Raw genomic sequence first — 16,928 nt, 5'->3', positions numbered from 1 at the left:
CTACACGTGATTTATTTGCAGCTGAACTCTCTACATGGTGGTTTCTTTGTAACTGAACTCTCCACAAGGTGACTTCTTCTAGCTGATCTTTCTACAGGGTGATTTGTTTGTAGCTGAACTCTCCACAAGGTAATTCCTTCTAGCTGATCTCTGTACAGGGTGAATTGTTTGTAGCTGAACTCTCTACAAGGTAACTTCTTCTAGCTGATGTCTCTACAGGGTCACTTGTTTGTAGTTGAACTCTCTACATAATGGTTTCTTTGTAGCTGAACTCTCTACATGGTAACTTCTTCTAGCTAATGTCTCTACAGGGTCACTAGTTGTAGCTGAACTTTCTACATGGTGGTTTTTTTGTAACTGAACTCTCCACAAGGTGACTTCCTCTAGCTGATCTTTCTACAGGGTGATTTCTTTGTAGTGAACTTTCTACATGGTGGTTTCTTTGTAACTGAACTCTCTACAAGGTGACTTCTTCTAGATGATCTCTCTATAGGGTGATTTGTTTGTAGCTGAACTCTCTACACGTGATTTATTTGCAGCTGAACTCTCTACATGGTGGTTTCTTTGTAACTGAACTCTCCACAAGGTGACTTCTTCTAGCTGATCTTTCTACAGGGTGATTTGTTTGTAGCTGAACTCTCCACAAGGTAATTCCTTCTAGCTGATCTCTGTACAGGGTGAATTGTTTGTAGCTGAACTCTCTACAAGGTAACTTCTTCTAGCTGATGTCTCTACAGGGTCACTTGTTTGTAGTTGAACTCTCTACATAATGGTTTCTTTGTAGCTGAACTCTCTACATGGTAACTTCTTCTAGCTAATGTCTCTACAGGGTCACTAGTTGTAGCTGAACTTTCTACATGGTGGTTTTTTTGTAACTGAACTCTCCACAAGGTGACTTCCTCTAGCTGATCTTTCTACAGGGTGATTTTGTTTGTAGCTGAACTCTTTAGCTACAGGTTATTTGTTTGCAGCTGAACTCTCTACATGGTAGTTTCTTTGTAACTGAACTCTCTACAAGGTGATTTCTTCTAACTGATCACTCTATAGGGTGATTTTTTTGTAGCTGAACTATCCACAAGGTAATTTCTTCTAGCTGATGTCAGTACAGGGTGATTTGTTTGTAGCTGAACTCTCTATAGGTGATTTGTTTGCAGCTGAACTCTCTGCATGATAGTTTCTTAGTAGCTGAACTCTCTACAAGGTGACTTCTTCTAGTTGAACTACATAGTTGAACTCCCTATGAGGAAACTTCTTCTAGCTGATCTCTCTACAGGGTGAATTGTTTGTAGCTGAACTCTCTACAGGGCGATTTGTTTGTAGCTGATCTCTATACGGGTTACTTGTTTCTAGCTGATCTCTTGAATTCTTTTCAGGGTGACTGCTCCATTAGGATGACTGCTCTATTAGAGTATCTCGATCTCGCACTTTCTACACCAAGTTGGATTTCGTGTTATAACTCCGTAGCTTTAAGTCTGATTCTTCTACACCATTGAAGAGCCTTTCTAAGATGATTACTCCATCTGTACAGCTAATTTCAAAGCATTACCCCAAGCGGTTTTTCTGGTAAGCGTGGCAAGTAGTTGTTTTTTATTAGCTAATCTCGATTGCATAATTGTTACATACTGTTTGGTTTTTTCGTTCTTTCTTCCTGATTTTTAGCTCGATTTCTTTCATATCACAAAAGATTTGAGGTTCAATAGTTACCCTATTCACCCACCGATTTTCAGCTACTTTCCATACGCGGTTTATCCTGTAGGCGTGACAACATATTGGTGTTATTGTTCATGAATATTCGATCATAACTCCTTTCCTGTTTATCGTATTCCTGCCAAAGTTGGTACCGAGATGCGCCTTTATACCCCCCTTCTGTGTGCTAAATGTCAAGGCAATCGGATATAGCGTTCGAGTTTTATAGCAGTTTTTGTAAGTGTGCGAAAATAGGAAGAAAAAATTAATAATAAGAAAAAAAAACCCACCGAAACTAAGCCAATTTTTGAAGTCGCATATCTCGGGAATGCTTGAAGCGATTTCGCTCAAATTTGGAATGTGGAGTACTGAAGTTGGAGGGAGTGTCCACAGTAAAAATCGTCTTGTTTCATCAAGGCAGCACAGAGCTACGGAGGTGCGAAAGTTGCGTTTTCTTCCTTCCTGTCAATATACTCACGGGTGTTGCGCGCCGGCTTCTTGGGCAGTACGACACACTACCGTGTGTCTTGATATTTATTACAGGATTCTCCATAGTGGTTTCTTTGTAGCTGAACTCTCTACAAGGTAACTTCTTCTAGCTGATCTCTCTACAGGGTGATGTGTTTGTAGCTGAACTATCTACAAGGTAACTTCTTCTAGCTGATCTTTCTATAGAATGATATGTTTGTAGCTGAATTCTGTACAGGTGATTTGTTAGCAGCTGAGCTCTTTACAGAATGGTTTCTTTGTAGCTGAACTCTCTACAAGGTAACTTCTTCTAATTGATCTTTCTACAGGGAAATTTGTTTGTGGCTGAATTTTCTACAGGGTAATTTCTTTACAGCTATGGTAGTTTCTTTGTAGCTGAACTCTCTACAAGGTAATTTCTTCTAGCTGATCTTTCTACAGAGTGATTTGTTTGTAGCTGAATTCTGTACAGGTGATTTGTTTGCAGATGAGTTCTTTAAAGAATGGTTTCTTTGTAGCTGAACTCTCTACAAGGTAACTTCTTCTAGCTTATGTCTCTACAAGGTCACTAGTTTATAGCCGAACTCTCTACAGGTGATTTGTTTGTAGCTGAACTCTCTACATGATGGTTTCTTTGTAGCTGAACTCTACAAGGTGATTTCTTCTAGCTGAACTATCTCTTTCCATAGTTGCATGAACTCCCTACAAGGTAACTTCTTCTAACTGATTTCTCTACATGCTGAATTGTTTGTAGCTGATTTCTCTACAGGGTGACTTGTTTGTAGCTGATCTCTATACAAGTTACTTGTTTCTAGCTGATCTCTTGAATTCTCTTTAGGGTGATTGCTCTATTAGAATGACTGCTCTATTAGAGTATCTCGATCTTACACTTACTGCACCAAGTTGGATTTCGTGATATAACTGCGTGGCTTTAAGTCTGATTCTTCTACACCATTGAAGAGGTAGAAGAATCAACTTGAATATGGTTATTGTGGTGATTCACAATAACCATATTCCTCACCATTCCAACACTACAGAACAGTTCTCAATAACCTGAATATGTATCATTGTGATCAAAGGTGAAGAAGAGCTTTTGTGTATGTGTTAATGCAGTGCATTCCAGAAGTTAAATACTCTCATGTGTGTTTGGGTGGGTGATTTCATGATGAGTTTCATCACACTGGATCGGAACCTTTTATTTATGTGCTGATACAGTATCAAGACACACGGTAGTATATCAAGAAGCCGGCGAGCAACACCCGTGAGTATATTGACAGGAAGAAAGAAAACGCAATTTTCGCACCTCCGTAGCTCTGTGCTACCTTGATAAAACAAGACGATTTTTGCTGTGGACACTCCCTCCAACTTCAGTACACTACATTCCAAATTTGAGCGAAATCGCTGTACGCGTTCCCGAGATATGCGACTTCAAAAATTGGCTTAGTTTCTTCGTTTTTTTCTTATTTTTATTTCTCTTTTCGCACACTTACAAAACACTGCTATAAAACTCGAACGCCATATCAGATTGCCTTGAAATTTGGGACACATAAGGGGGGTTCAAAGGCGCATCTCAGTACCAACTTTGGCTGGAATACAATAAACAGGCAAATATAACACCAATATGTTGTCACGCATACAGGATAAACCGCGCATGGGAAGAAGCTGAAAATCGGTGGGTGAATAGGTTAACTATTGAGCCTCAAACCCTTTGTGATTTGAAAGGAATCTAGCTAAAAACCAGGAAGATACAACGAAAAACCAACAGTGTGTAACAATTACGCAATCAAGATTAGCTAATAAAAAACGATTGCTTGCCACGCCTACCAGATAAACCGCTTGGGGTAATGCTTTGAATATTGCTGTATAGATGGAGTAATCATCTTTAAAAGGCTCTTCAATGATGTAGAAGAATCAGACATAAAGCCACGGAGTTATAACACGAAATCCAACTTGGTGTAGTAAGTGCGAGATCGAGATACTCTAATAGAGCAGTCATCCTAATAGAGCAGTCACAATGAAGAGAATTCAAGAGATCAAGTAACCTGTATAGAGATCAGCTACAACCAAGTCACTCTGTAGAGAGATCAGCTACAAACAATTCACCCTGTAGAGAGATCAGCTAGAAGAAGTTACCTTGTAGAGAGTTCATGCAAGTATGGAAAGAGATAGTTCAGCTAGAAGAGATCACCTTGCAGAGTTCAGCTACAAAGAAACCACCATGTTGAGAGTTCAGCTATAAACAAATCGCCCTGTAGAGAGATCAGTTAGAAGAAGTTACCTTGTAGAGAGTTCAGCTACAAAGAAACCATCATGTAGAGAGTTCAGCTACAAACAAATCGCCCTGTAGAGAGATCATCTAGAAGAAGTTACCTTGTAGAGAGTTCAGCTAAAAAGAAACCATCATTTAGAGAGTTCAGCTGCAGACAAACAACTGTAGAGAGTTCAGCTACAAACAAATATCCCAGTAGAGAGATCAGCTAGAAGAAGTTTCCTTTTAGAGAGTTCAGCTACAAAGAAACCATTCTGTAAAATGCTCAGCTACAAACAAATCACCTATACAGAATTCAGCTACAAAAAAATCACCCTGTAGAAAGATCAGCTAGAAGGAGTTACCTTGTGGAGACTTCAGTTACAAAGAAACCACCATGTAGAGAATTTAGCTACAAACTAGTGACCCTGTAGAGACATCAGCTTGAAGAAGTTACCTTGTACAGAGTTCAGCTACAAAGAAACCATTCTGTAAATAGCTCAGCTGCAAACAAATCACCTATATACAGAATTCAGCTACAAAGAAATCACCCTGTAGAGAGATCAGCTAGAAGATGTTACCTTTTAGATGAGAGGCGTAGCCACGATATTTTGAAGCGGGGTTCCAGCACCAGCATTGAGTTACTAGGAGTAGGGGTCTGGGGGCACAGCCCCCAGCCTCTGAGACTTTCAATATTTTAAGAAATCAAAACTCAGCAAATTGCTATATTTTATGCAAAAGTACATTAAATATGATGCATTAAGTGCCCCTGGGATGAAGGTGGTACTAGATAAACTCATCTAGTGGAAACAGACAGCATAACACATAGAGACACATATAGTAATCTGTAAGTGATGGTTATACCTCACTGTGGTATAGGAGCCATGGATTCACTGATACAAATGACAATCAAAACAATATAACTATACAAATATGCATAGCATGAATTCATTTTGCACAATACAAGTGATAAATTACTGGAGCTCTATATCTTTAAACACTGCACACCAAAGCTATAGTAGTATAAACTCACGCTAAGTTTTTCATTTAATGTTGGAATGTCTGAAAAACTTCATAATTTATGGACATGGATATTTACATGCATGTTCTATTAGAGTATATACCTGACTGCTCTATTAGAGTATATCGATCTTTTTAACAAGTTTTGAAGAGGGCTCATGGTACGTCTGTAAATCCTTCCCTGAGAGATGAATGTACGTTTTATCAACTGTTGTGCTGTGCCATTACACTATATTGCTCACTCATTTTGTCCTGCCACACTAAATGTTGTGTTAGGATCCTGCTTGCAGAAGTCTAAATTTTACTGGGGGGATTCCTGAACCCCCGGAACCCCCCTCCCTACGCTCCTGTAGATAGTTCAGCTACAAACAAATCACCCTGTAGTAAGAGCAGCTAGAAGAAGTCACCTTGTAGAGTGTTCAGTTACAAAGAAACCACCATGGAGAGTTCCGTAATAAATATATGTATTATATTAATAATCTGTACATTAAAACTTTACTGATAAAATCAGAAATATTAGTACATCTGCTTCACCTTTTCTTCTTCCTGTGGTAAAGAAAAAAAAAAGGTTAAGTGAATAATCGCTCATAACTCTTTGCCTGTTCATCGTATTCCAGCCAAAGTTGGTACCGCGATGCACTTTTATACCCCCTTATGTGTGCCAAATTTCAAGGGCAATCGGATATGACGTTCGCGTTTTATAGCAGATTTTGTAAGTGTGCAAAAAGAGGAAGAAAATAGGAAGAAAAAAAACTAAGAAACTAAGCCAATTTTTGAAGTCGCATATCTCGAGAACGCTTGAAGCAATATCGCTCAAATTTGGAATGTAGAGTACTGAAGTTAGAGCGCATGTCCACAGCAAAAATCATCTTGTTTCATCATGGCAGCACAGAGCTACGGAGGTGCGAAAATTGCATTTTCGTTCTTCCTGTCAATATACTCACGGGTGTTGTGTGCCTGCTTCTTGGGCTGCACGACACACTACCGTGTGTCTTGATATAGATAACATAAACAACCTCAAATTTGATTTTAATCTGACGACAAAACTACATACTGTAAATTATGACGTTTGTTGATTTATCTTACAGGAGTATTGTACATAACCCCCATGCCTCACTCCTGGATATCTTTCCATGTTTTGGTTGTATAGCCCGCGCTATGTAACCTGCAGTGCTCATGGCTAAATTTAAAAAAAAATTATTGAATGAAAACAAAGAATGCATATTAAGGGTGCAATTGTGTGGGTGGTTGACTTTATATGAATTTGCTGCTGGTAAAAAAGTACCATAACTTTGAAATGTAATATGCTATGAACTTGAAACAAGTATCAAATTGTGTTTTGGAAAAAAGATCTTCAATTTGGCACCTCGTTTGAACAAATTGAGTCTTGTACGGGTGATATACAGACACAGGTCAATATTTTTGAGCATAAAATGAACTGTAGAGGACACCAAAAGTTAAATCTGTGATGGCTCCATGTCTCAAAATACACTTCATAGTAGGTAGGTACTATGTGCAAAGTTTCATATTTTCTGTACAAAGTGGACAATATTTCACTAAGCCACTCTACTATTATGATTTATTAGAACCTATAATAAATAAATATATAAATGCACGTAAGCATGTTTTTCTGTCTGTGTATGTTCTGTGTTCATTGTTAGTCAGTAATCCTCGTTTGTATTTTATCAGTGCTAATGTTCTTTTTTCTACTTCTTTACATCAGGAAAAGAATAAACTTAAGCCACACAAAGTGTGCAATTTTGCTTACTATAACTTGGTAAGTACTGCCTATTTGAGTAGCATTGATGACTGTGCAGTACTGGTGCTACAAATACATAAAGCGTAATATAAATAATAATAATAATTATATGAATTTCAGCTTTGTTAAAAAACCACTTAGCTACTGTTACCATTTAATTTGATACTAACTATTGTCTAACAGTATACTCCTTGTCAAGAAACACCAGAGGATAGTTTTATGCAAAAAATAATACTTTTGTGACAGCATTTCATAAAAGGAATTTTACAAGCTAGCTAGTAGGAATCATTATAAAAGAAAGTGCTTTAAAAAGGAGCATCACCTGAAGTACAAATAGTATTCCTACTTTAGACATGTAGCTACATAACTGCTATCATGGAATTAAACTTTCCCTTCACACAATGACCTCCTTGTTTAGACCAAAGCAAGGTGAAATGCTTGAATTTCATCGGCTACTTACAGGTATCTAAACCCTGTAGATCCCTTGTTCATGTCTCAATAGATCCCTGTCTCTGGGGCGATACAAAACACGGCAATTACGCCCCTGTAACATTGGTAACGCACAGGCGTTTAACTGGATAGCATGGTGCCATAACATGCATTACAAGTTACAGGGAGGTGTATTGGGCTTGCTAATGCTACATTTCTTGTGTAACAAGTAGCTGTGAAGGTACAACAAGCAGCAGTACGACATTGAACTGTGATCAAAATTAGTTTTAGACATCAAAACACAGGATTCTATGGAAATCAGAAACTCTCAGGCCCTATAGTAACGTAGCGCCTTTGCTTCACTCATGCACCACGATACAGGGCCTTTTGGGTTTCTAAATTCCATAGAACCTTGTGTTTTGATGTCTAACTATTACTTAAGCACTTTTTGTAATGATTCTTATGGTAATCCTACCAGCTAGGAAAATTCTTAATTTTTTACTCTTACACTTGTTTGTTCACTTTTTGCAGTGTGCACCATTGAAAAAAACCATTATTAATTTATTAAACGTATTTACTGTAATGCTATGAAACACTGGTTGCATAAGTCCTTGAATGCAAGAGTGGCCTCTAATAAGAACAACACATGTGCAGCATTGCATGCTCAACATGTGTTAGTAGTAAATCAATACCGGCTGCAAGAAATCTTATTTAGAGGAACTTGAGTATGGGAAGTATATACCCACCAAGGATCTGGACTGCTGAAACACTGGATAGCAGAGAAGAGTACTTCAGCATGAACAGGATCTACCGGTACTTCAAGGAACAATAAGTATTGCAACCAAGATGTGCAAAAGGGTTACTTTATTTCAATGCAGCAGCTTACTATGATCGCACTTAGAAAGCTCTGCAGCACCAGATGTTTCCGGTAACTCTCCTGGCACCAGTGCAGAGACCCTCACCCCAGGACTCTATAAATTCTATGTTGCCAGATGACTACCACCTGCATCATTATAAAACTCTAAATCTTGCTCTAAAAGAATGATGTCAAGCATATAATGACTACTTATTGAAGCTCATTGACTCCAGTTCCACAGCTAATTTTTATAAAAACTATGGTCATATATCAAAAGACAAAAAAATTATAGATCACATTGGACTACCCTTACAGTCACAAAATGGTCATACCATCAGTGATTCCACACACAAAGCCAATATCCTCAATGATTACTTTAGCATAACATTTATCACTGAAAACACCCAGTCTACTCTCACAACAGATAAAAGTCCTTATCCTGATAATCAGCCTATTTACTTTAATTATGCTTATGTCTCCCACTTTGGAATTTTATAAAGCACCAGGACCAGACAAAATTCCATCATAATTACCATAGGCGATTCTAAGGGGGAGCCAGGGGGGCCATGGTCCCCCCTGTTAAAAAATAACTTTTAAAAAATCTTGGGGAAAAGTTGCTGTATAGATTGGCATTGTTATTTTTAGCATTTTTCATGTTTTTAGAACAAATTTTAGGCTGTTTTCAAGCCTTTAAATTGCAAAAATCCTGCAGCTTCTGGGGGTTGCACCCCCAGACCCCCCTGAAAATTCTACTTTATACTATAGCCAAACAACAATAGTTATGCTGTTCCCTACTGGGCCCCCCCCTGTAGGTCAGGTCTAGAATCGCCACTGTTATTGATAACAAACTGTATTAAGGTTTTAGTGTAGTTTTTTTTGTGATCAAATTTAATGTCCCATGGTGAATGGTGTCAGTTTCTAAGATATTTTGTTAAGTTTGGCAATGAAATGTAAGAAAACAAATAAACAACAAAAAAAATTTAGTCCAGTAGTCCAGTCAAGTAATCTAGTCCAGTAATCCAGTCCAGTGAATGGATACACCCTGGTTTTGACAGTGTTGTGATTAGGTGACACAACTCTTCAAAATGTTTTATCAACATTATTCATTATCTTGCTTTCCCTTGGTGATCCTTAATCATTTAGGAACAACAATAAAGTGTAACTTTTAACCAATGCCTTATGCAATAAGCATCAGTAGTTCATCAATTTAAAAAAAATTCTTGCAATGACTTCACCTAGCCATCATACCCATATTTAATACCCTCATTATCTAAGTCCATGCCCTTGCAACTTTTTGCTTTGGTTTTGCATTGATTTTTAAAATCCACAAAGACCCTTGTCCTTATAGCTATATAGGTCTGTAACCTCTAATCTATACACATGTGCTATGTGCCACTGAAAAAACAATACTAAATGTATTAAGGTTTTCTCAGTATTTTTGTATTCATGCTCAACCTTTGAGGCCTCGGATGACCAACAATATGGCTAACATATGAGCGTAGACAATACACGCACCTGTATTGTCAGTACAGCTGTACTTAATTAATGGTATAAATATCCCAAACGACATGTTATCTCTAAAAATATGCTGTCACAAAACAACTATTATAGAAGTATTGTTCATAAAATATCTTCACAAATTTTCATGTATCTGATGTCATATCAATTTTACAGAAACACTAGTATTAGGGACATGTCTATTATGCCAGAATAATTTCAAGGATAATAGGTAGTCAGAAGAATTGGGGAATATTCTGGAATAATTTGATGAGTTCTAGGAATAATTGGTGCAAAATTTTAAGTTTTTCCTTGTGATGTAATGTAAATATCTTTTGGATACAACACTGAAGTAGTGCAAGCCTAAAAAGATCGAGATACTCTAATAGAGCAGTCACTTACTCTAATAGAACAGTCAACTCCCAGTAATAATTCTACTTTGCCAGAAAGAATAATTGGAAACATAAAAAGCATAATAGACTCCTGCCTAAACTTAAAATCACATTGACCTCAACTGAGTGAATACAGGGCTGACCTCTATCTTTTGACACTGACTTTTTCAGTCTTTGCAGAATACCTGCTCTCTGTTCCTTTAATCCCAAATGTTATTTTTAATTATTTTGGCTAAAACAATTTATACATTTTACTTTTGAATTGATTCTTAGATATGCAGGCCAGCTCACACCTTCCATTTATGATCTACAGATGTACATGTATACACATCCCCATTACCGACATTATTAAAGTGCTTTATACTTGTTTAGTAGCAACATGTACAGTGTACTCCTTAACACATACAGCTGTATTAGGGATGCGGCGATTATGCCAGCATAATCTCAAGCATAATGGGTATGTGTGAGAATCAGGAATTATGCTAGCATTTTGAGGTGATTATAAAGCTTTAACAGTAGGAAATCTGCAGACACCACAATTCCGTTAAAAATCGAGATACTCTAATAGAACAGTCAGAAACTCTAATAGAACAGTCACTGAATATGATTTACTCTAATACAACAGTCACATTGACATGAAATACTCTAATACAGCAACCAGCTAAAGAATTCAAGACTATTTAAAGCTTAAACATCAATGAAAATGGTCTGACACAACAATAAACTGGCATTATTAGCCAATTATGGTGGCATAATTTTGGGAATAATGGGCAATTCTCAAAAGCATAATAGGTGATTTTTTGAGCACTGCTCAAAAGCATAATGCTCAATTTTTGGAGCATAATAGCCTCATGCCTAAGCTGTATACATACACAGTTATATAAACACAATCATGTAAATAACCTGTAATGGTGTAATTCCCTACTGGATCACCATATCCATGATAATTAGCAAATCCATAGACTATTGCACTCATTAAATTCTGAATGTTGCTTTGGATGATTGCAGCCACAACCTCTGATATCATCACTTGTACACTATAAGCTTCAGTAACATTATTGACCATAATTGGTACCCATTGGTTTGTATCTAGTGACCTGTTTACTCCTCCTGATATCAGGTAGATTGTGTCAGATTGATAATACTGTGCTAACACTATGATGTTCATATAGTGTGTGTAACCTGCTCGACCTTGAAGTGTAGAAAACTGAAATTTGCTACTATACTGATTTGTGGCTGGTACTAGTGTCATCATTGGATCACCATAGATGTTATCAACACCATCATCCTGGCGTCCATGACTGAGCTGAACAACTAGCACTTCTTTACTGGAATTAATGGCACAATACTCTTGTAGTGATAGAGTTTTGTTAACAGACTCTCCTTCTCTAATATTATAAGACTCCCTTGTATTGTTACAGTAAATATCAACAACAGTGGAGTTATATGCTGCCAGTACTTTAATAGTATATGACCTTCTGGTGGCTAATGGTGCAGTATAATATACTCTACCCCATAATGTGGTGGGTGGAACTTGTACTATTAGATACTCACAACTACCAGAGTTTTTGGGTACACTAGCACACTGATGACCACTCAACACAGATACTGGTTTATCTGTAACAATTTTAGTTCCAGTCAAGTCATCAACTGATCGAATCAACACAGTTTGGAGCCTGTTGATCACAAATGAGTATTGTATACCAGCAGTGAGATCAACTGTAGAGTTACTAACACTAATGGTGACTGGTTGTGTGACTGTCAACTTCATTATTGTGTTATCCTCTGTACCAACTACTAAAACAGAACTACTGTCATTACTATTGAATTCACCAAAAGGTGCCCTAGGTACAGATATCCCATAATACAAAAATTCACCACCACACACATTTGTAATGGGTAAACAAAGAAATGTCTGTGCCAAATTCTGACCAATCACAGTCACTCTATCACTACTGATCATCAGATGAATTCCTTTATCCTGATCAGTATGTGATAATGTTATCAGAGTAGTAGGAAGATTAATGATGACCTCATTATCACTTGTAACATTACCACTAGTATAATATCGTACTCCTGGAGCCTCAATTGAATAGTTCACTGGTTGTGATTCTAATGTTGTTATTATGAGGGATGGTCCTTGTTGATTCCTTTTAGGGAAGTATCCGAAGTAGTAATTTGTTTTAGTACTAATACCACCTATATGTATAGGTCAAATAACACATATTATTGTGCATTTCAGACTGAATCGTTTTTAAAACTACGCCACCAATACCAATATGTGACTCAGTCTGGGAAAACTGGTCTTATTTCCCATGACAGCAGATTTGATTTTTCACCAAGAACACAAAGCTACATGAATAAGCTATCATATTTTATAATCAAAATTAGCAAACTTGAGTGGTCTGCTTTCTTTTCCCAAGTACCATGGCAATCCATATGAGTGGTGTGGGCCTTAATGGAACTCTCGCTAACCTGGGTATGGCTGTGTGTGGCTGTGTAGCTCCATGATATTGAATAAAGAGCAGCGCTGTTGGAGCTAGTTTTGAGACCTGAATGGCCCATAACTTTGCCTAATTTTTCCCTACGCCTCCCCTTTAATATTTTAAACAGTCCCTTGCCTGCTTCCAGATCTTGGTGTAAACACATGTGAAAATTTGGTACATGTACAGTAGCCTTGACCATTGGTGAGCCACAACACACTTAACACTTAAAACCAGTATTTCTCGATAATTTTAAATAGTTGATAAGACCGGTTTTCCCAGACTGTGTCATATATGTAGGATATACAGTGTATGTACAGAAATACTATAATAGCTTATACCATAATTATCATGCAGTGGAGGTTGGTCACATGTCATCATTCATCTCGTGATCTCAAAGGAAGGGTTGAACTAATGCAACCTTCACACCTCTTAATATTCTAAAGGACGGATTGTATATCTATACCAGAGCGTCCCAGTGATATTACAAGCCTTCTCAGTACAATGCCCTGCTTAGGCCTGAGCCTATTATGCTCAAAATTTTACCCATTACTCTTTCCAGAATTTCCCAAAAAATTCTCCTATCATTCTTTTTGTTATTCTTGTATCCAGCCTATTATTCCATAATTATTCTCATTCAGTATATATCTGTGGCTAGTCGTTTAGTTTTCAAGATGCTGCTATAAGTAGTTTTGTCTGAATTATTAATAGCCATAGCTATATGAAGCATTCCACCTTACACATCACAATTTTTTCTATCCATAATAGTTACAGCAAACTTAGAATAGTTATGTACAGCAATAATTCAAGTGTATTTAATTATTAGTGTATTTTAATAATATGCTGTAACTACTGGTATAGCTACTAAGTTAGGTAGATAATAATGCTCAAAGACTTAAAGAAGATACACTGGAATAAGATGTACAAGTTTCAGAATTGCAGATAATCATGCAGTTAAATCCCTGATGCTGGCTAACATGAAACGATCTGACTGCTCTATTAGAGTATTTGAGCGTTCTATTAGAGTATATCGATCTTTTAGAGGCATTTCAGCTCCTTTCAGCCAGCACTCCTGTCAGCTTTATATCATTTGTAGTAGCTTAACTCATTCTTCTAGGTAATCAAAAAGAGACACGCCCCCTAATTCCACCGATTATTCCCATGGTCGTCCAATTATTCTAAAATTATGCCTGTAACATCCTATAATTCCGGAATTATTCTCACGGAATTGGTGACCTATTATTCTCAAGATTATTCCGGCATAATAGGCGCAGGCCTAGCCCTGCTTTCCTAGCTGCTAAACAAGCCTTAACACGTAGAACAATGCTTGGTTGCATAATTTTGCGGCATAGGATTATGACGCGTACCAACCTCCTCTGATTGTCATGCAAATTTTCATAAATATATTTGTGTGTAAAATACAAATACGTATGTTTGTATGAAATGCTAGGAATTGACTTGATTTTACAGTTGGCAAGTTTTTGATAATTAATGCAGCAGTTGATTTTACATCAATGTTCTAATTGAAGAGCAACCTGAAAATTAGTGAATGTCTAATAAGTATTATTTACTTATTTGAAGACTCTACAGTGTAAAAAGCAGTGACAGACAAAAGGTTGTACAATGAAATAAACTAATTATATTATGTAAAAATTACACTATTGGAATACTGGCATCCTGTGCTAGTATCCAAAAACTACATTACTTGAACTAGATATAGTCAAGAATAGCAACCACATGACGTCCCTCTATCAGATAGGGTCTGCAATGAGAAACTTTGACCTCCAAGAATGAACTACTAAACCACTGACAGATGCTAGATATCTGTAGGCGCAATATAAAAGATGGTGCTATTACTTTTTATATAATAAATTTGTAAATAGCTTTTTCTTTTATGCAAATCAATCAAAACAATGATCTTGAAGGAAATGTCTGATATACAAAGTGTATACTACACTGTAAGCATAAATTGTTGCATTGTCAACACTAGGAGTTATTTCTAGCCACAGCAGTGTGAAACTGAAATTTTGATACTGTTGGAGTATATATACAGCAATGGTTCCAAACTATCAGTCCCAGCTCATACATGTGCAGCATGGGTTTAGCTACTATCAGACAAAATACCACCATATTCCAAAATTGTTTGCCATCTGGCTAAACTCAACACTGTAAATTAACAGTATGCTCCCTGCAGTCACTTAGTGCAATGTACCTATTTCACAGTACATGTACATACAGTGTACTTCTGAAGTACGTTTGTATATTCATACTGTGAAGTGTGAAGATCATACTAAGTGACCATGGGAAGCATACCATTAATTTATATAGTCAAAATTTTTCAAATTATCAATCTTTATCTTGTCTACATATAGGAATGTTTGCAAGCCATTATTATATACCAGGTTGCTTCTCAAAACTCTTGCTATGCATAGGTCACATGCATACTTAGGGCTGCTCTGCCAGTTCTACTATTGAGATTTAAATCAGTTGAATAAAATTCTAATTTCTGCTACAATGCATACCAATAACTACCTTAGAGTACACCCCTAATCTCAAAACAAGCTTCAGAACATACTGTAATTTACAAGTGACATAGGTAAGTTAAATAGTTTGAAGTAAAAGGAAACAGTAATTCAAAGACTTATGGTAGTACATTTCTGATGTACTGGTAATGATAGAATAACATGCGGTTGGAAAAGTATTATTACCAAAACACATGGTAGTGTTTTGTGCACTCCAAGAAACTGGCGTACCACATTGTAGGTATAATGACAGGAAGTAAGAAATGTGGTTCTCACAAATATGTATCCCTTAACTGATTGTGATCACTTTTGCTGTAGAGGTGTCCATCAGATACTGTATGGGAGTCCACATACAAAGAAAATTGTTCCAGCCATTTCTTAGATAAGGGTGACCAAATTTTCAGTATTTTTTTTCCTTCTATTACGGTACATTTTGTGTACTTTGCAAAATCTGCTATAAAACACAAACACGCACTCCAATTCAGTTGAAATCTGGTAAACCTAAAGCAGTTATTAATTGAATCCCAGTACCAATTTCGGATGTCTTTCAGATGTGTAACTGTAAATGCGTGATCAGCTTGACCTCACAGCAACCATAGTAAGGGGTTTGACTTTTTCCAATCAGATTCCCTACCCATATAGCATCATTTGTTATCACATCCCAAATTATGAACTCAGGCTACTGTAAGAGAATTGTGAAATACAGTAGAACAACAAATATACTTGCTATGAACACAATCAATGTGCTCAGAAGCCATGGCTAGCTATATTCACCCTTTGAGAGGAGAGGAGGAGAATAATATTGATAAGTACATTACAGACATTCATGCACTTCCTGTTAAGAATAAATGAATTGCAATTTAGCATCATCTTTTTGATCACTGTGTAGCTATAACAAGATCGGTGCTTATAGTCCACTACATACCTAACTATATTTAATTTTTATTATTAATGCATCTCATGCATTCAACCATGCTTTATTTTTTGTCATTTTCAAATAAAACTGCAGAGCAAGGGTGTAATATTTCTCAAGATCAGAGTAGGTAGGTGAGACTCAGCACATCTTCAGTATCTAATGGCCAGAATTATTTTATGCCAAAAGATGGCACCCATGGACCCTCTGTTTAAAATCAGTCTTTGGAGAGGCAAACTGTGAGCCATACATTGAGCAAAACAATGAAGGCACATAGCATCAACCCTCTAAAGGAAGTGCCGTAATTGTAAGAGTGTTTTAGGCTCAAAGGCACTATAAAAACACAGCTGTTGTAAATAAAGCTGCAGGTACAGTGTAATTATATAGCTATTTAGTTTCTAAAGCTGATGGCACCAGGACAGGTTGAAATACGTATGCTCTGAAGAACCAAAAACCTGTACTACATCTCAGCAAGAATTAATTTCATTTTGAACACTTGCAATGATCTCAGAGATTTAAATAAGGCTTGTGAAACCAAAATTCCAATGATTCTGCTAGCACACAATTCAAGTAATCAAGAGAATGTAAAATTAGGAACTAGTTGAGAAGGCATGTAATCAAAACTAACCACTTTATACGTAGCTCTTTAAGTAGA

At 36.9% G+C, this 16,928-nt stretch overlaps 1 protein-coding gene across 1 annotated transcript; it reads right to left on the bottom strand.

Annotated features, from left to right (window-relative positions):
* Positions 1-11,210: 11,210 nt before the first annotated feature.
* Positions 11,211-12,864, bottom strand: LOC136253722 (uncharacterized). The gene is made up of 3 exons (XM_066046380.1): positions 12,831-12,864; positions 11,259-12,554; positions 11,211-11,215 (listed from the first exon to the last, which is right to left on the bottom strand). The coding sequence occupies exons 1-3, from the start codon at positions 12,862-12,864 to the stop codon at positions 11,211-11,213; spliced, it is 1,335 nt and encodes a 444-aa protein (XP_065902452.1).
* Positions 12,865-16,928: the final 4,064 nt, after the last annotated feature.

The sequence above is a fragment of the Dysidea avara genome, chromosome 4, assembly GCF_963678975.1.
Source record: "Dysidea avara chromosome 4, odDysAvar1.4, whole genome shotgun sequence".
In the NCBI taxonomy this organism is placed as follows: Eukaryota; Metazoa; Porifera; class Demospongiae; order Dictyoceratida; family Dysideidae; genus Dysidea; species Dysidea avara.
The sequence above is the reverse complement of the archived record's forward strand: the minus strand, read 5'-3'. Positions and strand labels throughout refer to the sequence as shown.